This window comes from Ailuropoda melanoleuca, chromosome 1 (genome assembly GCF_002007445.2).
Source record: "Ailuropoda melanoleuca isolate Jingjing chromosome 1, ASM200744v2, whole genome shotgun sequence".
NCBI lineage: Eukaryota > Metazoa > Chordata > Mammalia > Carnivora > Ursidae > Ailuropoda > Ailuropoda melanoleuca.
The window spans coordinates 64,563,753-64,586,248 of NC_048218.1; the positions used below are offsets into that span (position 1 = coordinate 64,563,753).

The 22,496-nt window shown below is 41.9% G+C and overlaps 1 protein-coding gene across 4 annotated transcripts in view; it reads left to right on the forward strand.

The window, feature by feature from the left end:
* Window positions 1-21,171, forward strand: part of PARP14 (poly(ADP-ribose) polymerase family member 14) — a 43,566-nt gene extending 22,395 nt beyond the window's left edge. For 2 of the 4 annotated variants that reach the window (XM_034659495.1, XM_011229119.3), the window contains exons 8-17: window positions 644-865; window positions 2,943-3,021; window positions 5,357-5,506; window positions 5,829-5,891; window positions 6,224-6,391; window positions 9,892-10,098; window positions 12,544-13,134; window positions 14,375-14,508; window positions 18,405-18,579; window positions 19,139-21,171. In XM_034659495.1, coding sequence (XP_034515386.1) covers window positions 644-865; window positions 2,943-3,021; window positions 5,357-5,506; window positions 5,829-5,891; window positions 6,224-6,391; window positions 9,892-10,098; window positions 12,544-13,134; window positions 14,375-14,508; window positions 18,405-18,579; window positions 19,139-19,428 — 2,079 coding nt within the window. In that variant the 3' untranslated portion in view covers window positions 19,429-21,171. Of the gene's footprint in view, window positions 1-643; window positions 866-2,942; window positions 3,022-5,356; window positions 5,507-5,828; window positions 5,892-6,223; window positions 6,392-9,891; window positions 10,099-12,543; window positions 13,135-14,374; window positions 14,509-18,404; window positions 18,580-19,138 lie in introns of those variants that run through there. The other 2 variants (XM_034659496.1, XM_034659497.1) reach the window with 2 other exon arrangements.
* Window positions 21,172-22,496: the final 1,325 nt, after the last annotated feature.

The window sequence follows — 22,496 nt, forward strand, 5'->3', positions numbered from 1 at the left end:
CGGGTTCTATCACAATGGCCATTTCTTTCAGCCGTAGCTGACTTCGCCCGAAGACTAGTTAATAATATAAATTGATTACAGTGCTCCATCATTATTGGGGCTCAGGGAAGAGTTATTGAAGATGACACATCTTGAGTGAGGATAGCAAGGTGAGGGCATGAAGAAGGGAAGAGAATGAATGATTAGAACAGTAGTCGCTTTGCTTTTTTCCTTCATTGCTGAGTGCTTCTTTTTAGAGGGTCTCTGATGTTCCCTTTTCCTTGTCTACTCCTGTGCTTTTCTTTCCTTTTTTGACTGCCCTTAACCTCTTTTGAAAAGCGAGGAGTAGACACAGATCACAGTCAAAGTTGCTAAATTCTTTTTTTTTTTTTTAAAGATTTTATTTATTTATTCGACAGAGATAGAGACAGCCATCGAGAGAGGGAACACAAGCAGGGGGAGTGGGAGAGGAAGAAGCAGGCCCATAGCAGAAGAGCCTGATGTGGGGCTCAATCCCACAACGCTGGGATCACGCCCTGAGCCGAAGGCAGACGCTTAACCGCTGTGCCACCCAGGCGCCCCCAAAGTTGCTAAATTCTTGTCCTTTTTGTTCTAACTCCCATTTCTAGGAAAGATGCATAAAGATGTGCTTTGTGCTTTTCAGATCATGAGAGACATAATCAGAAAATGTCTGGAAATCACTGAGAACTTGTTCTTAAGATCAATTGCATTTCCAGCAATAGGAACAGGAAATCTGGGGTTTCCTAAAACCACTTTTGCTGAATTAATAACTTCAGAAGTATTAAACTTTAGTAGGAAGATTCAACTGACAGCTTTACAAGAGGTTCAATTTCTGCTGCACCCAAGTGACCATGAAAATATTCAGGTACAGTCTCGCTCATTTCCGGTTATTTTGGCAGCTGAGCCCTAATGTTTTCAAATGTCTTCTTGGTTGGCCTGTTAGGTTGTTCCATCCATGTATCTCCCGTACAGGAAAGTAAAGGAGTGGTGTAGACCAGTTGTAGCACAGCAAACGTCAAGCAAATTATGGAGATAGAAAAAAATTTAACTGCTTATTAAGGAGAATTCCAAAGATAAATAAAAGTAGACAAAACGATATAATGAACTCCCTTGTACCCATCACTCGTCTTCACGATTATCAACCCATGGCCAGTATGTCTCATCTCTATCTCCCTTTATTTCCCTCCTTCCTATATTATTTCCAAGCAAATCCTAGACATACTTTACCCATAAACAATTCAGTATTTATTTTAAGCAATAGGATTCTTTTTAAAAAGTAACATAACCACAATACTTTTCACACTTAAAATAAATTGAAAATCGTTCCCTTATTTCCTCGATTATCAAGTCAATGTTCAAATTTGCAATTGTCTCATAAATGCCTTATGTTGTTTTGTCTTTTGGGCTTTTTTTTTTTTTAAGATTTATTTATTTATTTGAGAGAGAGCGCACACATGTGAGCGAGTGCCAGTGGGGAGGGGCAAAGGGAGAGGGAGGGAGAGAATCTCAGGTAGACTCCTTGAGTGCAGAGCCCCACCATGGGCCGGGTCCGGTCCCATGACCCCCAAATCACCACCCTGAGATCATGACCCAAGCAGAAACCAAGCGCCCTACACTCAACTGACCAAGCTACCCAGGTGCCCCTGCCTTATTTTGTTTCTATAGCTTGTTGTTTGAATCAGAATCCAAATAACGCCCATATATTGTAGTGGAGCTGACATCCCTTAATCCTCTTTTAATCTATAGGATTCTCTTCCATATGAATATAGAAAGTTCAGTACATAATGTAAAAGTTGTAGTCCTCTAAATAAGAGGAAAACGGTTTGGTCCTGTAAATAATGTCAGGAGACTGTCAGGATGAGATACAATTGAAAGGTGTGGTTAGAATGAACCCAGCACATCCCCATGGGAGTAGGAGAGTTCGGACTAGAAGTACCAGAACCATCTTTGGCTGTAGAGAGTCCATCAACCAGCTGTCCACCTTTACACAGGGAGCCTGCCTGCTTGTCTGCCCACCCCTGGAGTCCTGTGAGCCTGGGATCCTGACTCTGTAGTCTCCCCATGTCTCCCTCCCGTTACTGGATCAGTCTTTTAGCAGAGAACTTACTTACTTTTCTTCCCCCAAAAATCATTCTTGCTTGTTTAAAAGGAGAAAGAAAGTGATGATTTGAGGGTGTCACTACCAAGCAAAGAAATAGAATTCACAGGCCCATTAACCCTAGAATACATACATCAGCCTCTTGCTCCAGAGACGACTACTCCCCTAGCAATTCCTCTCCTGGGACAAATAAGAAGTTAAAAAATGGAAGTGGTTGCTGTCTATGTGACTGTCTTTCTCGTACTACTGTGTTTTTTTTACAATTGGCAAGATACTTGCTCTTACTGATACTGAAAATAATACGTATTGGCTGTAGAAACTTTGAACCATACAAAATGCATACATTCTTTTAGTTGCATCATTGTGGCGTTCTTTTATACATGTGTACCTTTAGAAGTGGGATTATGTAATGCAATTTAACATCGCTCTTTTTTCATTTAATAGTATAAAAAGAGAATTTCTCTATTCCACTAACTTTTCTTTGAAAATGGGGTTTTTAATGGCTGTGAAATATTCCAACACGTGGATGTACCATAATTTAATTAATCACTTCCCTGTTGGATTTTTAAGCTGTTTTATTTCTTCTCTGTTATAAATAACATGTATAAATGAATATGCTTGCACTTAGAACTTTCTTCACATATTTAATAATTTTCCTAGAATGCATTTGTAAAAACAGAATTATATGTATTATTTTCATAATTTCAAAAATCTATAATGAAAACAACACTTTAAGAGTTGTTCTTTCCTAAGTATGTGTGCATGCAAGATCAAAAGCCCTGATGAATCAAATTTATTCATCTATGGAGGACTGTAGTGGTCAAAACTGTCTTTGTATTTCCAGGCATTTTCAGATGAATTTGCCAGAAGGACTAATGGAAATTTCGTCAGTGACAAAATTCCCAAGGCTGAAGATGCACAAGGTTCAGTAAAGCTATGAGATGAGACATTATTTCTAGTTGCTAAATAACTATTCAGTGAAAGATGGTAGTAATGTTTTTTATGAAGGAATCAGGTAGTTATAAAGAAGATATTCAATTATATCCCATACCCCTGAGCATGTAAGACATTGGCTGGCTTATGTGGTCCGCAGTGAAAGAGTAGGCAGGCTGAATTACATAATCTCTACAGTGGGTTTGTGAGTAGCAAGGTGGCTACTAATTTCCTAGGATGACGTGACATGCGTTTTCCGAAACATACATTTAAAGAGACAATACCAACCAAATGCTTCTCCTGTGTCACATCTGCTGTTGCTCTATTTGAGTTTATCCAAACTCCTGTTTGGAGTTTGCTGAGGCTTCTTGAATCTGAATGTGTATGCTTCCCATCAAAGTTGGGGATTTTTCAGTCATTCTTTAATCAGTTTACCGCACTGGTCTCTCTCCAGTGTTCCAATAACATAAATGTGAAGTGTTTTGATAGCGTCCCACGGGTCCCTGGGATCTCTTTTTCTTTTTCTTTTTCTTTTTTAAATCTCTTTTCTCTCTGTTCATCACATTGGATAATTTCTATTGACCCACCTCCAAGTTCATGGACTCCTCTCTGTCCACTGCCCATCTTTTTAATTTCAGATAGTGTATTTTTAAACTCTAAAGTGTCCATTTGGTTCTTTTTTTTTTTTATAGTTTATAAACTATCAACTGCAGAGCTTCCTATTTTTCCACTCATTCCAGATCATTTTCAGGCACTCAACTATGTTTACTTCGACCTCAGTTATGGCAGATGCTTTAAAGTCTTTGTCAGATAATTCCAACATCTGGATCATCTTGAGATTAGCATCTGTAATTGATTGTTTGATCCTTGAGAACTGGTCACATTTTCCTGGTTCTTTACGGGACAAACAATTTTGGATTATAGACTGGGCATTTTAAATATTATGTTGTGAAACTTGGGTCCTATTAAAATCTTCTGGAAAATGGTGATTGTTTTGTTTATTTTAGCAGGCAAGCAGTCAGTTAAGTTCATTCTAAGCGCTCTGTCTCACCTTCTTGTGGGCAGCAGTTCCAATGTTAATTTAGTTCTCAAGGCCTTTGCCATGCAGGCTGGGTCTGTCCCCACACACGCAGCTCCAGGCAAGCTCAGATTTATCCCACTTCACACACAGAACAGGGGCTACCTTCTCCAGCTCTCATCTGTCAGGGACGCCTACATTCTCTGGCTCAAGGGAGCCCATTTTCTAGGTCCTCTGGCCAGAAAGATAGGGTTCTCCGGGAGCTTAAGCTGCCTGTTCAGTTGCCTCATAATTGTGTGTGGTAAGCGTTGCCCTTGTGGGCAAAGTGGAGAGACAAAGAGGGAGAGGCGGAGAGCCACAGGTATTGCCCATACACACACATACAGCTTTTTTTTTTTTTAAGATATTTTTTTTTTTACTCAGAGAGAGCACGCGTGTGTGCGGGAACTGGGGGAGGGGCAGAGGGAGAGAGAGAATCTCAAGCAGACTCCCTGCTGAGTATGAAGCCCCATGTGGGGCTCGATTTTGCCACCCTGAGATCATCACCTGAGCCAAAATCAAGAGTCAGACACCCAACCAACTGAGCCCCTCAGGTGCCCCCACATACATGCTTTTCAGACCACAAGGGCCCTTTCTCTTCATTCTTGTGGATAGAAAGACAGACTGTCTCTCAGAGTTTTGGCTCCCTGTGGTGCCACTGTGGAGCTCTGCAACTGGGCTCATCTTGAGGCAAGGCCTGAATTAAAAAAGGAAAAATAGGGACAGTCGTGAGGATTCCTTCTCATACTCTTCAGTTCACAGGGACCCTTTTTTCTAATCCTCTGGCTGCAAAGACAGGGATTCTCATTGCACAGTCCTGCAACTGGGGACATCTTGGGTCAGTGCTGAGAGAGAAACAGGGAGAATTTCACGACAAAATAAAATGGGAAACTCTCCCTCCCCCTTACAGGTGGCTTCTTCAAGTTTTGACTCCCTCTCCCAGTCTGCCTGCTGTTTACTTTTCAGGTCTCAGTTAGTGGCTTTTTGTATTTATCCTGCATTTTTACTTATATTTCATGAGTGAGAGAGGTGCGAGGGGGCCTGACGTCACCTTGGCCGCAGCAGAAGTCCACATTTGATACATATTATATTTTATAATCCTTTCTCAGAAACTAACCATCACTGGGGCTCAGAGTCAGGGGTGGTTAAAGGCTGGAGATCACAGGGAGAGGGAAGAAGTATGAGAGGAATGTATCTGGGGAGTGTGAGATCTAAGTCGTTCTTGCTGTTGCCAACTTGGTTAGGGACTCCATTTCTTTTCTTCTCAGGTTTCCATGGGACTGTGTCTAGCTCTAATGTAGACGTGCATGAAATGAAGATTGGTCCCATCATCCTCCAGGTGGCCTTTGGAGATATCACCAAAGAAGAGGCTGATGTGATTGTAAATTCAACATCAAAAGCATTTAATCTCAAAGCAGGTACTTGCAGGATTTGAGTAGTGTGATAGTCAACTGTCCTATAGTTGCTGTAGCCAAACTGGTTTCTACAACTTTGGCTTATTAATATCAATAATTTTAAAATTATTTTGACATGATTTCTAATAATTGGTAACAGATAATTTATAAATTTTTCTTCTTTCTTATCAGAAATATCCAGGTTATATGATTTCTTTGATGATTAGGAAAGCTTTTTAGATAATGAGGCAATCATTCTGTATGGGTCTGTCCCATCGTACATCCAGATGTACTATTCTGATTTTTTTCAATTCATGTTTGTAACCCTCTTGCTTGTCTCCTGTAGGGGTGTCCAAAGCGATTCTAGAATGTGCTGGACAAAATGTGGAAATGGCATGTTCTCGCCTAGGTAAGGCACAATACTATTTTTTGGTTCAAAATTGTAAGTGAAAGGCTGAATATGGGAGGCTTTGGAGAGGCTGGGAAGAGTCTTGGAATTGGGGAGACAACATACTAATCTTAAGATCATACATTTGACCAAAGAATTCTAATCATAGAGAATTAGAAGTGAAAAGTAATCTCACACTTAAAAAGAGAAGATAAAGATTTCTCAAAGGCTGTATTTTATGAGTCTCTTTTCACAGAAAAAGCTTTATATGCCAAACCAAACATTTTGCTTTCTAAACAATCAAAGAATGGGTTCAGCATTAAGTTTGCATCTCTCTGTCTTGTGTTTCCCAGCTCAAAAGGGCAACAATGATTATATAGTTACTGAAGGTGGATTATTGAGGTGCAAGAATATTGTTCACGTCATTGGTGGAAATAATGTCAAGAAATCAATCTCCTTTGTTTTGCAAGAGTGTGAAAAACGGAATTACTCGTCCATTTGCCTCCCAGCCATTGGGACAGGTTTGTAACCTCTGGCTGTCAAGGTGCCCCCCTTGCCTTCAGTCTGGTGCTGACTGTTAATATAGTCACTGCAGAGTAAAGGGGGCTCCTTACCCCAAGGCAGCCCCTAAGGGAGTAAGCAAAGACTGTGGGTGGTTTAAGTAAGAGGAAAAAACAAAGAAAACTGAAGATAGTGCTGAATATTAGAGTGACATTTGGTCTGTACTGTAGGAAAGAAGAGAGAGGAAGGGAGGGAAGAGAAAGAAAGCTCACCATCTCTCCTTCTCATTCCTGTTTCTTTTTTTTCTGTCCCCTACATTATTTAGTCTTTAACTCCCTCCTCCATCGCTTCGCCATAGAGAACATCAGAGCATTGGCTTGTACCTCCTAGTAGCCGACTCTGAGATGAGTATTCCTGGCCTTCTTCTCACACCTCTTGCACAGTTGGCTGTGTGAGTTGGCCATCTCTGCACAGAAGGCTCTTGGTCACCAGAGCCTAATGGGTTCTGGTTCTAATGGGTCAGCAATTCAACTCCAACTTTCCTCTTTTCAGCCTACTTGCGTCTTTTGTTTTCGTCAAACTACAAACAGCTGTGTGCGTCTTCATGTGTAAGCATGGAGCTTTGGGTTTGTCATTAGTGAGGTGATGCTCTTTGAGCTCTTTCCCCAGGAATCTGCGTCATGGGCATTGGTTAGGAATTTCTGCTTGGTTTCCCTTCAGAGAGCTGGTCAGGGGAGCGGATACTCTCAGACTTGAAGTGGAATGTAGTTCACTGGTCCCAGAGAGAGAGCACTCAGCACGGATTGGTGATGCCATTGCGCAGGAATCTGCTTGGATGTCTCACACTGGCATTCTAGGCCCTCCAAAAGCTTAGCCTCAGTGCACTTAACCAGCCTTGTCACTTCCTGAGCCTTCTTCTAGTCCTCTGTTATTTTAATTTCTGTAATTCTCTAAAATTCCTCTTAATGTTCCCACATGGAATGCTACATCCACTTTATTACTTTTCTATTTCTGAAAGTATAATTTATAGTCCCTTTATGTTTTCATTCCCCTTGTGGTATTATCCAGTTTGGCGGTTTAGCCAACTTGTCTGTCTGCCAGTTTGTCTGTCTGTCTGTCTCTCTCTCTATCTTTTATGGACACCCACTAATGACTCACCAGTCTCTGTCTCCACTGATTTTTTTTTTTTCTGAGCTCTGGTCTTGTGTTTCTACATAAACTTTATTTGGGCCAAGAAATCAGACAACCCAAGGATGACACAGACCATCCCAAGAAAAAACAAGGAAATGAGGCAGTTTTAGTTTTGTATGAATATATACACATGTTTGAGTGTTGCTGGGTTCTTGCAAACCTGTTTTTTCTTCCACTGACCTGGTTGCATTGCTGGTCTGCACAAATCAAGATTGGCGGACTCTCCTTGCTTGTCATCTTTACTAATCCCTGTCACCACTTGAGCTGGTCCTTAGACTAACCAATGGGGGTGCTTTCTCCTTCAGTGGTGTTTATGAGTTGACTTGGTACTGTGATTGAGACGGCATCTGGCACTCAAAGAAGCCTTTTCCCTGGCTCCTTACAGACACCTGCCTAGAGGGAGAGAGTGGGTGGTCAGCAATACTTGCAAGCACTTCAAGCTCAATGCAGACTATGAACTCTAGTTCATTGTCTTCTCCCCCAAACTTGCCCATCCTCTTATATCCCTGATCATGTTAAAAGCATCACTTTCTACCTAGAATCCTTGACTCTACCTCCTTGATCGCTCCTATGTTCATTAGCTTATTAACTAATCTGATTAAATATTTCCCAAGTGCCTGCCATGTGCCAGGCACTGTGCGTAGGCACTGGGGACAGAAAGATGACTAAGGAGAGGGTCTAGTCTCCAGGGAGTCCCTAGCCTACTGTGAGAGACAGACATGTAAACAACTGCAGCACAGCACGACTCGGGGTGTGCACAGCACGACTCGGGGTGTACGCAGCAATCTGTGTGGGTGGCAAAAAGGGGAACAAAGGGTCAAAGATAAACCCAGTTGGACACTAGGTATGCTGACTTCACTTCCCAACCATCTTCTGAGTCCCTATACCAGGCTCTTCATTCTGGCCTCTTCTCTTTGTTCAGCTCTTGTCTTTTGCCTAAACTTTTATTATAGCCTCCTGTCTAGACCTGGGCTCCCTGCCCCAGTGCCTCCTCCACCTACCCCCTCCTCCTGGATTTATCTAAAAACAAAAACAAAAACAAAACTCAAAACCAGATCTTTCCCCTGAATACACCAGGCCGAACACATCACGCTCCTGTTACATAGTTCTGTCTGGCCTAGCCTTTTCCTCAGTTTCTCATACTTCTCTTGAATACCTCTTCATGCCCATATATCACATCCTCTGTGTTCTAAGTGACTAGATGAGAGCTTGCCCATGATGGGACATAGTAAATGTTGAGAGTGAATGAATGTATCTGAGCTCTCCCATTTAAATTCTTCCGAAAATGAGATAGTCATAGCTTTGCAAGGGCAGTTTGTCTCTTTTCCTGATCATCTAATCCAAAAAACTGAAGAAACCCTCTTGTCCAGTTTTGTATGGGGTTTGTCTACATTCCCACAAGTGTCTACATAGCCAGGCCAAAGTGGTCTGCTCTCATTTCTGCAGTAATGGTGGACACCATCAACAGGGAAAATCCAAGTGGGCTATTAGTCTATCACACCAGGTTGGCCAGGGGACTTTTGCATTGCTCCCCATTGTGATTTGCCAGCTGCCATTTATTTGTACGTGACTACTTCCATGGCTTTTCATGGGACTTTTCAAGGGATTTTTCATGATCTTACCTAGTCAGTAGGCTTGAGAAACAAGATATGGAATGTGCTGGGGAAAGAAAAGGACTTCCTCTGGTGGCCACCTTGAACCCAGCAAATCAGCTAAAATCTCACTGAGTATGCTAGAAAAGACTTCCTAGAGGCTTATGGATAACTGGTGTGCAAAGAATTATAGATTATAACAGATAACTTACAGCTCCAGGTGCCTTACAAAATCCGCTTAGCTTGAATCAGGTCCCCAAAGACATCTGAAAGAATAAGGATACATGCATCTAGTCAGATGATTATGAACAAAAAAGAAAAATTATTGTTCTTTTTAAAGAGCATGAGATTTCAACATTTATTAGCATCTTTTGCTTTTTATGGACCTTTTGAGGACACGAATGAGCCAAAAAATGTTAATTGTGCTTTGTAACACAGAGGAACACAGTGAGCTAGGGTCAACTCGACAGAGGAGGTATGAGCATCAGATACCAAAAGTGAGAACTCTGCGCCCTTTGTTCCCTGTTGGGCTATTGCTTCCTGACATCCTGGAATAGCAGCTCCCTGGTGCATCTAGGACCTCAAAAGTGTTTGCTCATGCATTGTTAGAAAAGCCCATGATGATGAAAGAGTTGGGCAGTGGCACTCATTCTGTGAGGACTGGAATCCCCAAATTATTTCTCAGCCTGCCCAGTTGGGTCTCCCCCCACCCCAGTTTTTATTATTTGTCTTTTCAGGAAATGCCCAGAAAGATCCAGATAAGGTTGCTGATGCCATCATTGATACCATTGAAGACTTTATCCAGAAAGGAATGCTCCAGTCTGTGAAAAAAGTTAAAGTTGTTATCTTTCTGCCTCACCTACTGGATGTGTTTTGTGAGAGCATGAAAAAAAGAGAAGCATCTCTGGCTTCTCCCCAGCCATCTCTGAAGCCTAAATTGACATGTGAGTTGACCACTTTTATGAAATGCATATTCCTAATATTGATGTCACGTGAGAAAGAGTTGATCTTTAACAAATTGTCAGAAAGAGAAATTAAGAAAACAATCCCATTTACAATTCTATCAAAAAGAATGAAATACCTAGGAATAAATTTAACCAAGAAGGTAAAAGACCTGACTCTGAAAACTATGAGACACTAATGAACGAAATTGAAGATGACACAAATGGAAAAATATACCATGCTTATGGGTTGGAAGAACTAATGTTGTTAAAATGTCCATGCTACCCAAGCAATCTACAGATTCAGTGCAATCTCTATCAAAATTCCAATGCCATTTTTCACAGAAATAGAACAAAGAATCTTACATTTGACCCACAAAAGACCCCTCATAACTAAAGCAATCTTGAGAAAGAAGAACAAAGCTAGAGGCATCACACTTCCTGATTTCAAACCACACTACAAAGCTATAGTAGTCAAAACAGTATGGTATTGGCATAAAAACAAATAGATTAACAGGACAGAATAGAGAACCCAGAAATAAATCCATGAATATACAGATCTTCCTTCACTTTACAATGGGGTTACATCCTGATAAACCCTACTGTAAGTTGAAAATTTCGTTAGTCAAAAATGCATTTAACACATCTAACCTACTGACCGTCATAGTTTAGCCTAGACTACCTTAAACATGCTCACGACACATTAGCCTACAGTTGGATGGACTCATCTAACACAAAGCCTACTTTACAATAAAGTGTGGAATATCTCATGTACTTTATTGAATACTGTAATGACAGTGAAAACAGATGGCTTTGTGGGTACAGAATGGTTGGAAGCATATTGGTTGTTTATCCTCGTGATCGCCTGGCTGACTGGGAGCGGCGGCTCGCTGCCACTGTCCAGCATCACACGAGAGTATGGCAGCATATGTACTAGCTCAGGAAAAGATCAAAATTCGTAATTCAAAGCACAGTTTCTACTGAATGTGTATCATATTCATACTATCGTAAAGTCAAAAAACTGTAAGTTGAACAAAGTTGGAGACCGTCTGTGTGATCAATTAACTTACAACAAAGGAGCCAAGAGTATACAATGGGGAAAGGGGAGTCTCTTCGATAAATAGTGTTTGGGTGCTTGCTTTGGCAGCACCAATACTGAAATAAATAGTGCTGGGAAAACTGAATAGCCACATTTAGAAGAATGAAACAGGATCACTATCCTACCACATACACAAAAATCCACTCACGATGGATTAAAGATCTGAAACCATAACACTTCTAGAAGAAAACATGGGGAGTAAGCTCCTAGACATCAGTCTTGGCAATGATTTTTTTTTATTTGACATCAAAGCACAGATAGCAAAAGCAAAATAAACACGTGGGACTACCTCAAACTAAAAAGCTTTTGCATGGCAAAGAAAACCATCACAAAATGAAGAGGCAATCTATGGGATGGGAGAAAATATTTGTAACTAATACATCTGATGGGGTTAATAAACAAAGGGGTTAATATATAAAGAACTCATTCAGCTCAATAGGAGAAAACAAATAATCTGATTTAAAAATGGGCAGAGGATCTGAATAGACATTTTTCTAAGGAAGACATACAGAGATGGCCAACAGACATATAAAGAGGTGTTCAACATCACTAATCGTCGGGGAAATGCAAATCATAAACATACAGACATATCACCTTACCTGATAGAATGGCTGTTATCAAAAAGACAAGAAATAACACGTGTTGGTGAGGATGTGGAGAAAAGGAACACTCTTGCACTATGGGGGGGAATGTAAACTGGTGCAGCCACTGTTGAAAACAGTATGGAGGTTCCTCAAAAAATGAGAAATAGAACTATCATAGGATCTAGAAATTCCATTTCTGAGTATTTATCTTAAGTTAATAATAAAAGAAACTATCTCAAAAAGATATCTGTACCCCCTTTTTCATTGCAGTAGTATTTACAAAACCAAGACATGGAAAAACCTAAGTGTCCACCAACAAATGAATGGATAAAGAAAATGTGGTGTGTGTATGCACACACACACACACACACACGTGAAACATGTATGTGTGTATTATACACACGCACACGATGCAGTATCATTCAGCCATAAAAAAGAAGAATCCAGCCATTTGTGGTAACATGGATGGACTTAGAGGGTATTATGCTAAGTGAAACAAGACGGAGAAAGACAAATACTGTATGATCTCACTTATACGTGGAATTTTAAAACACAAACAAACTCATAGACACAGAGAACAGATTGGTGGTTGCCAGAAGCAGCAGGGGGTGGGGTGGGAGATGAGGATGGGTGAAATGGGTGAAGGGGGTCAAAAGGTACAAACTTCCAGTTATAAGATAAATAAGTCCTGGAGATGTAATGTATAGCATGGTGACAGAGAGAGAGAGAGAGAAACAGCTAATCTTCCTTTCTTTTCTTTTTTAGGCTCCCCAAGTCAATCTCCACAAAAGCAGAATCCTTTGGTTTTGAAAAAGAAAACAGAATCAGCAAGTTTTCAGGTGTGTGGTGAAAATGTAAAATGTATAAAAAACGTTGTCTCCTGGATACAGGATCTGATTACAAAGGAACTGTGTCCTTACACCAACGAAGATGAATGTCTCAAAGATTTTAATGAAAAAGAATATCAGAAATTGAATGAGCTGCAGGAGAACTTAAATATTGCCATTTGCTTGGACAGTAAAAGACCTTTGATTGAGGTTTTTGGAATTGGCAAAGATCTGACACAGGCTAGAAATGTAATTGAGGAAATGATCAAGGGAATTAGATTGGCCAAAGAACAGAAATCCCAGGCAGAGTTAATCAGTGAATTTATAGAATGGCAATATTACAACAATAGGACTTTCCATAGTTTTGACAAAATAACAAATCTGCAATTGGAGGATGCAAGGAAGGCAAAGAAAGGGAGAACTGTTGTCAAAATTAATCATCAGAGCTACACAGTGGACCTGAGCACAAACACTGCTACAGATGCAAAAGGACACAGTTTACCTGTTCAGCGCCTCACGAAATCTGAAGGTGAGTCAGATTGTGTGCTTGTTATCCATTATATTACACCTTCTTTGGACTTAACACTACTTTGTACATATATCAAAACTGTATTCAAGTAGTTAAAATTGAAGGAACTCTTATGGAATGAAATAGAAAACTTGGTCTCTAAGCTAAGGAGCTTACGTTATGGCTGGGGAGATGTAGCCTGGTGCACGCAACAGCCTGAGGGTGACTTTCTTAACGGTGACAAGACCCAAACCTTGCATTTGTTCCTGTCCCAGTTTATATGCTTCCCAGAGCCAGTTCTGCTGTGGAGGTAATGGCTGCTTCAGTCAGGAGAGGGAAAGCCCTGGGTTTTAAAGAAAAGTGGCCCAAGTTTTCTAGAACAAAAGAAGACAGCCTGGTCAGCGTGGGCACTCTCTGTGTCCGTGACTGATAACCCAGGGAAGATTGGGAGCCTGTAGGATCTCGTCCCAGAATTTACTTCCTCTCCTGCCCTGCACATAAGGTTTCCTTAATGCGCGCATCAGGAAGCAGCCTTCAAATTCTCTGACTGGTTCTGCTCCCCATGAAGGGAATGCTTGTGCTGTGTAGATAGCCATTCCTGCCTTTGACCCACATGGCTTCCGGTACGTTATCTTCATCTCTTGCGAGATCCGTGTGAGTGAATTCTTCGGACTCCGCGCAACCCTAGGGAAATGCCAAATCAAGCATAATATTCTGTTCAGCAGAAGGGAGGACAGAGCTGCCGCCACAGCCTGCCACAGAGCCAGAGCTGCCGTCCACCCAACTCTTAAGGGTGTGCGGAAGAATAATGAAAGAATAGATGTGGAGGGCCTTGTGATGGTGAGGAGTTCTGGCAAAAATCCACACTGTTGTAGGGAAATAATTGACTGTTAACTATTAAATTATGACAGATTAGGGACTGAACAGCATATGCAGCTGAGTTATACCAACAATTCTCAAATCTGAGCCTGAGCAGAACTTGTTAAGATGCAGGCACCCAGGTCCCACCCCTCAGAGAGTTCGATTCAGTAGATCTTCAGGGTTTTTTCTTAACAAGCATTACGGTGGGTTCTGATGTAGGTTGTCTGAGGGCCACACTTTGAAAAACATTCTCCTAGAAAGACAAGGAACTTCTTGAATACCCTGAGTTAGGAGATTGTGAAGTAAGAATGCAGATGATACTCAGTTCTTCAAAGCATCCCAGGAATGCGCAGATGGGCCTTCCCAGGGGCGTGGGAGTCCTCAAATGTCCTCTTTGCAGTTAAGATCCCTGAGCACTGGAGTGACATGAAGCAGCAGGATGTCTGTGTGGTTGAGCTACAGCCGGGTCATGCAGAATATAACACAGTGGCAAGCAAGTTTAATCAGACCTGCTCACACTTCCGCATAGAGAAGGTAAGGCTTCTGCTGACGTGGAGTTTCTTAACGGTGGAAATAAGTGGTATCATGGTCCTGGATAAATACGTAAATACATTTGCATTCATTTTCCATCTCTTTTTCTTCCCCCCCCCCCCCCGAATTATTCTACGGTCATCAGATTTTAGATTGTAGATTCTACCCCTGTCCCCATCATTACGGACACATTAAGTTTGAGATCGTGTCAGTTATTACAATATAATACTAGACGGCAGTATGATATTAGAATACTAAAACCAGGTATTGACTCAGGGAGGAGCTCGTTAGTTGTGATCTTGAAGAAACAGCTGGTAGGAGAAGAAATCTTTCCCCAAAGAGGAAGGAAAGAGGAACATCCCCAAGAAACAGGGAAATTCTCTTCCTGCCCAAGGAGAATCCACTCAGTAGTGGACCTGTGGAGGCTGCTGGCAGCAAGAGGAGCAGCTCCAAGAAAAAGGAAAAGTTCCAAAAGCCAGCCCAGGAGGATTAAAATCGACATTCCCTTACCCAACCCTCTAAAACGAATTCACAACACTCCCTGAAGCAAAGTAATAAAAATACAAAGACACAGCTTCAGGGTTGATTTGACAACAAGCAAACACCACAAAGAGACATGCAGAGGTCCTCAGATCAGGATTGCTTCTGCCCCGCCATTCACAGATCAACAGTGCTTGTGCCCGGGATAAATCCAACAGTCCTTTCCTTGTTCATCCCCCTTATTTTGGCATCTTCCACTTAAAAAAAAAAAAAAGATTTATTTATTTATTTGAGAGAGAGAGCACACAATCTCAGGCAAACTGTCCGCTGAGCGCAGAGCCCAACACGAAGCTCGATTCCACAACCCTGAGATCATGACCGGAGACCTGAGCCGAAATCAAGAGTTGGGCACTGAACTGACTGAGCCATGCAGGCACCCCCTGGCATCTTCCACTTTTAAACATCACTATTGCTCTTTGAAATTATGTTCCCATTTGACCTCTGTGGCAATATTCTATTAATTCTTTCTTCCTTAACTAATTTTCCTTTCGTCATCCTTGTTATTTATTTCTCCTCCAAACCCTTAATCCTAGGTTTACGCATAGGATTTATATTTTGGTCTTCTGTCTCTGCGCTTCACTGGGAACAGTTTTGACCCCTCTTGGCTTCAGCTGTTATTCCAATGTTGATAGCTCCCAAATCAACATCACTAACCTGGATCTTTGATCAAGCTTTACAACACATTCCCAGTGACCTAAAAAAATCTCTGCTTGCATATCCATCTGCTAAATCAATTTCCCTAAACCTAACCCATCATCTCACCATTTCCTTTTCCTTCCCCATTTCTGTCCTTGGTCCACCACTTTCTGAGTAAAGCTAGAGATCTTTGGGTGCTTTCCCTTCATCCGTCATAACGAGTCTGCCAATAAGGCCTGCATTTTCTTTCTTTGCAAACTTTTTCTTACTCCCGATTTCTGCCACCACTCTGTTTATTCACTTAGTTAGGCACACAATAACTTAAAAAAAATTTTGAAGTGTCTTACAAGGATATGTATCATACCTTAAGATAAAATAAATAGATGAAGAAAAATGGACAAGAAAACGAGGGGAGGAGGGGTGCCTGGGTAGCGCATTGGTTAAGCATCTGCCTTTGGCTCAGGGCGTGATCCCAGCGTTCTGGTTCAAGCCCCGCATCAGGCTCCTCCACTAAGAGCCTGCTTCTTCCTCTCCCACCCCCCCTGCTTGTGTTCCCTCTCTTGCTGGCTGTCTCTCTCTGTCAGTCAAATAAATAAATAAAATCTTAAAAAAGAAAGGAGGGGAGGAAAATAAGGTAATATAGAGGTATTGTCTGTTTACAAAAATATATGAGTTCCTAGATAGTTACTAGAGGACCACAGGTTTGTTTCTGAGCTTCCTAATAGACAAAGCAAAGAAGTAAACACCCAGCCTCAAGATTCATCATTTCCATAAATCAGAAAGAAAACCATGTGATCACATGGGAGACTCTCAGCTTTTCACAGTGCTGAGACTGCTGAGAGATTTATCCTGCGAATCAAGTGTGCTGGAGAATTCATCAAAATCATCCTCACAATAAATTCAATATCAGATTTTATACCACTGCTTTTATTTTTAATCCCTCAATGTAAGCCATTCGAGCAAAACAGTTCTGAGGTAGCAAGATGATGTGTTTCAATATGCAGCACCCTGGTGGGCTGGTTCTGAGATAACAAATAAGTTTCATTTCAAATACCAAGCACGGTCATCTGGTAGTGGCTGACTGGCGCATTCCGATGAGTCCAGACTGAGCAGGACTGTCCAGTGGACCAGCGATGTCTGCAGGGGGCCCTGGAGGCTTGCCATGTGTTGGCGAATGGCCAGCGAAATGGTTGCACTATTTTTTTGTAGTGGACCCTTTTTTCAAATAAAATCCTATGTGAAAGTCCAGTGTGTGAAACAGATAAAAGTAAAGCTTGGTTATATTTACAGCACCTCTGTGGAAATCCCTAACAGTATAGAAACGCTAACAGAAAAAATAGGTGGTTGTCACCCTCCATGACTGTTAGGACCTGTGACTAAGATTTTCAACATCCAAAAACTTCCACAGAGTTTCAATAATTTTGCCACATTTGCCTTTTCTCTCTTACTCTCTGGGTTTTTGCTGAAGCATTTAAAAGTAAGTTGCAGAAATCATGACACTCCTGAATATTTTAGCATGTGCCTCCTAAGAATAAAGACGGTCTCCTAAATAACAACACTGCTATCCCATATGAGAAAATTTACAGTAATTCGGTAATACCTAATTGAGTCCATATTCAAATTTCCCCAATTGCTCACTTTCTTGTAACTCTCCCCTCTCCAAATATGGGTTCACACACTGCATTTGGTCATTTTGTCTCCTTTGTCTCTTCCAATCTAGAATAGTAGTCTTGCATTTAAAAAAATCATTTTTCATGATACTGAATTTTTAAAAGAGTTTAAACCAGTTGTGTTATAGAATGTCCTACATTCTGGCTCTGTCTTGTCTACATTTTTTTTTTTAAAGAACTCAAGCAAGTTTGCTTATAGATTCTAGATTTGTCTGATTCTTCCTGGGTCCTGCTATCCAGGACTCAAGGCATTTCCACCACAACCCTGGAGGCTCCTTCACAAAGAGGGTGATCAAAGCATGGACACTATGATCTGCAACCAGATCCTATCCCACCAGGATTCATGACCAACTCTTCCAGTTGGACCAGAGATTAATTTTCATTAACTTCCTTCTGGACTAGACCCTCTGATGCTTCTCCCACCAGTAGAACATGGCCAACCAGGTGAACCAGTGTCCCAGAAGGGCTTAGGAGGAGAGAGGCAAAGGGACCAAGAGAGGGAGACAGCAAGCAGAGCAGTCATCGAACTGAAGATAAAAAGTAGGAGTTGGGGAGGCTTGGTCGGCCAACTTCATATAACGAGGACTTAAGACCCTAAACACTGTTTGCTCTCATGTGGTGCATTACAAGATGTTAAAAAAAAATGAAATTAACATTCTTCCCAAGGTCTGTTTTTGTGAAACACTGGCTCTAAAAAAGATTTCTTTTTTTTTTTTTAAGATTTTATTTTATCTATTCGACAGAGATAGAGACAGCCAGTGAGAGAGGGAACACAGCAGGGGGAGCGGGAGAGGAAGAAGCAGGCTCCCAGCAGAGGAGCCTGATGTGGGGCTCGATCCCACAATGCCGGGATCACGCCCTGAGCCGAAGGCAGACGCTTAACCGCTGTGCCACCCAGGCGCCCCTCTAAAAAGATTTCTGATGCAGAAAGATGCCACCTGGCATTGGATTTGTTGTTTATTTTAATTTTTATTTATGAAAAATAATGGTCATATCTGTATCTTGCCAAAGGCTCTTGGCTCCACCAGGATATTTCTCCTTGTTAATTTGCAGATTGAGAGGATCCAGAATCCAGATCTCTGGAATTGCTACCAAACAAAGAAGAAAACCATGGATACCAAGAACGGACATAAAAACAATGAGAAGCAGCTCTTCCATGGGACAGATGCTGACTCAGTGCCACATGTCAACCGAAATGGCTTTAACCGTAGTTATGCTGGAAAGAATGGTAAGGAAGCAAGTAATCTGGCTGCTCGGAATGGGGTGTTAGCTGTGAGAACCCAAACTGGCAAGGGACAGTGTGGATTGACTGCACTGTGTTCCTTCATGGTTGGCGGCCATGCTGTGGCCAGAGGTTCAAGGTTGGGCTCATTAAGTTTCAACCCAGAAGGACTGACTGGCCCTCTGGGACGGAGGAATGACTTAAAAATTAAAAACACATGAAAAAAATTTTTAAGAGGCTTTGGAGAGAAGAACTGAACATTATTTTAACATTATTTGACATATTGGGTCAACACATCAGATTATAGACTAAATTGAACTTCCTTTTTTTTTTGAAAAAAGATTTTATTCATTCATTTGAGAGAGAGAAAGACAGGGAGAGCACAAGCAGGGGGAGAGACAGAGGGAGAGGGAGAAGCAGACTCCGCACTGAGCAGGGAGCCCGACGTGGGGCTCAGTCCCAGGACCTGGGGGTCATGACCTGAGCTGAAGGCAGATGCTCAACCATCTGAGCCACCCAGGCGCCCCTAAATTGGACCTCTTAAAAATGTTTTTTCTCTTCACAGGTGCAACATATGGTAAAGGAACCTATTTTGCTGTCGATGCCCATTATTCTGCCAACGATACCTACTCCAAACGAGACAGAAATGGGAGAAAGCATATGTATTATGTGCGAGTGCTTACTGGAACCTACACACGTGGAAATCCTGCGCTAATTGTGCCTCCTCCAAAGAGCCCTGAAAACCCTACTGACCTGTATGACACTGTCACAGATTGTGTGCACAATCCCCGTTTATTTGTGGTATTTTATGACTACCAGGCTTACCCAGAGTACCTCATTACTTTTACCAATTAACATTTCGGTATGCGTCCCAGAAGACATTGCTCATCTATACGTGCCAAGTTGTAAAACAAGTTTTAGACGTTTTTTCCTCTTAACAGCATTTTCTAAGACCAAAGGATCCTTGTGACTAAAATCAGACTTTCTTCAGCTTCTCCTTCATAACTGGAATGAACGTATCTTAAGAGCAATACATTTGAGAATTTAAATCAGATAACTTAGTTACAACTGTGTGTCCACAACCGTGGACATCCAATCTGTAGAAGGAAAGAACAGGTTTGTATTTTCGGGAAGAAGAGATGACGTTCATCTTAAAGGCAGAGGGCACAGCTCTGCAATTTCAGCTGCTGCTGAAGGAGACAGCTGGTGTGTCACATCTGGATGCTGTATTCCTGTGAGGAGCACAGTATTCCTGAGTGGTTAGGACTGCTGTTTTCCCCTGTGGGCAGGGATGATGTCTCTCTCTCTTTTTTTTAATCCCTGGGCTGAGGTCTGTGCCTGATGTAAACAGATGCTCCAGAAACATTCCATAAACCAACCAAGAAAAAGTCTAGTCAGATTCCGACCCAAAGTAGGAGCCATCTGTTTAATATCCTTGACTTGTCACTTTGCCTTAAATTGAACAGATTCCGTGACAGGGGACTCCGTTCTTCACGAACTGAACCATGACATGTGGGACAGCTCCAGACTGGCTTCTGTGCCCTGCACGGTTCGGGGGCTGAGGTCTAGCTTGTGGCACACGGGAATTGGGTCCCACAGACTCGTGCAGCACAGGAGTCCTGGCTCCGACTGGTCCTTTTCTGTGTTGACCCCAAATCTGCCTTCATCTAACTTCTGTTGGTCTTAGTTCGGCCCAGTGACAACAGTAGGATACTTTCAGGGTGAAACCCTTCTACTATGTTACGATCAAGTGAATTCTGATGTTATCGAGTAGCATATTTTGCTTGGCAATCTAGTTTTTGATGATTTTAAAGACTTGTGCCTAAATAAACCAAAGGAATTAAGCAGTCGTATTGCTAATTTGCTAGCTCAGTATCTATTATGTAGGAAAGCATTGGTTTTTAAAAAAATTTTCCCCAGATAAATTTCAGATTCAGACTATTTATTGAGCACCTAGATTGTACCCAGTCATATAATAGGTGCTTTCACATATTTATTTTATTCCTCCGAACAATCCTGTCCGGTAAGAATTGTATCCCCATTTTGAAGTTGAGGAAACTAATGCTCAGAGTGCAAGAAGCTTCTTTGCCTGGGGTCACCTAGGTAGTAACTCTCAGAGACGGAAACCCAATCCTGATTCCTGTGTCACCAAGCCCTTTTCTCTTCCCACTACAGAGCATGGCCTCTAGATTAATGTTACCATGTCAGGAATATCTCAGGTAATCTATGAATTTTCATAGAATTCTCATATTTCCTTGGCTTTTTCCTTCTGGCTTTGGTTTTCCATTAGAGTCTCTTCATTTGAAGCTCTGTAGACCAGGAGTCTGGAGCTGATGCCCAGTGCAGATGGTGCACTCGGACACCAGGGGGTGTCGCAGGGAGATTAAAGGCGCTCTTCCTTTGCTGTGAACTACTTGCTTCAAGTACAGGAGGTTGAGAGGGCCACAGTTCCGCTTCATTAACAGACAGACATCTTGAAATTTTTCTTGCTGTTGCTGTTTGTTTTTTTTTTTAAGATTTATTTATTTTGAGAGAGAGGGAGAGAGAAGGGGGAGGGGCAGAAGGAGAGCATCTCAAGCCGACTCCCGCTGAGTGCAGAGCCTGCCACAGGGCTCAATCCCAAGATCCTAACATCATGACCTGAGCTGAAATCAAGAGTCGGATGCTTACCTCTCTGAGCTACCCAGGCACCACGGTTGCTGTTTTTTTTTTTTAAGTGGATCGGCAAAGACTCCTTACTGCTTAGGAGGCCCTGCCCTCAGCTCAGGCTTGACAGTGAATGTAAGCTCTCTGATTTGCTCTTGTTCTCCAGTGGTTTGGTTAACTCAGGGCGAAGCTGAATATCAGGGTGTACTGCACCAAAATGTAATGATCCCGTCAGTAAATGTTCTAGTTATCCTCATCCTAAAGAAATATATGTCATTTACCTCCTTTTTGAATAAAATACTTGGAAAATACATTTGGTGGTAAACCTCTTTGTCCTTAAGGGCATCTAGATACCGGAGAGCTTGATGATAAACACAGGCCACTGCTGGTAAGACTACAGCTCAACATAAGAACATCAAGGGGTCCTCAGAGTGTTAATAATACTCAGCTGAAAATTACAGTAAGGACCCAGGACAGCTTTGGTTCAGGAAATCTGAAGGGCAAATTGACTCCAACAGGAAGCCCCTGCTAAACCAAGCCCACTTCAAGACGGAGAGGGGTCTTGGGGGTTTCCTCTAGGGCCAGAGAGTCTTAAACATTTTTGTTCTTTGTATCACCTTAGTTTGCTGAGCTAGCAAGCTCTGGCCCATCCTAGGAGTCAGGTTCTGTGCTCTAGAGGGGTGCCTAGAAATGTGCATTTTCAGCAAGCACCTCAAATGATTCTGTTATCCTAATACTCAGAACCGCTTATGACTTTCAGGGCTCCAGAGACTTTTGCCTTCATGGGCCCCTTACTCCATAAAAAGTAAGAAAGTCTTAACAATTACATTTTGCAACTGCATTGATACAAACATGAGTGCAATGAAAGCTGGATTATATGTTGTTGTTTTTTTAATTTCAAAAAAACTAAAACATTTTGGGGCCCCCAAAAAGCTTATGGGCCCTAGCCACTGTGCCAGCTGGACAGGTCAGCATTGCTGACACCTGGATACGTTAGCTGCAATGGTGAACTGTATTGTTAATAGAAATTTTGTTTGTAGTTCTTACATTCTCAGTATGAGCGGAGCTGGAACCCATTGCCCCACCCAGAAGTGGCCTAGTCCTGGGAGCAGGGGACAATGAGCCTGTATTCTTTAATGCCTCTGGCCTCTACAGGGTCAATGCGTTTAATAATTTCACTCACGCATGCACGCTTATCTGAGAAATGCAGGATGAAATGTGACCCAGCTCCCTGAGTGCCTGATGGTCTCCCTCTTTTACTATCCTTCCTCACTGCC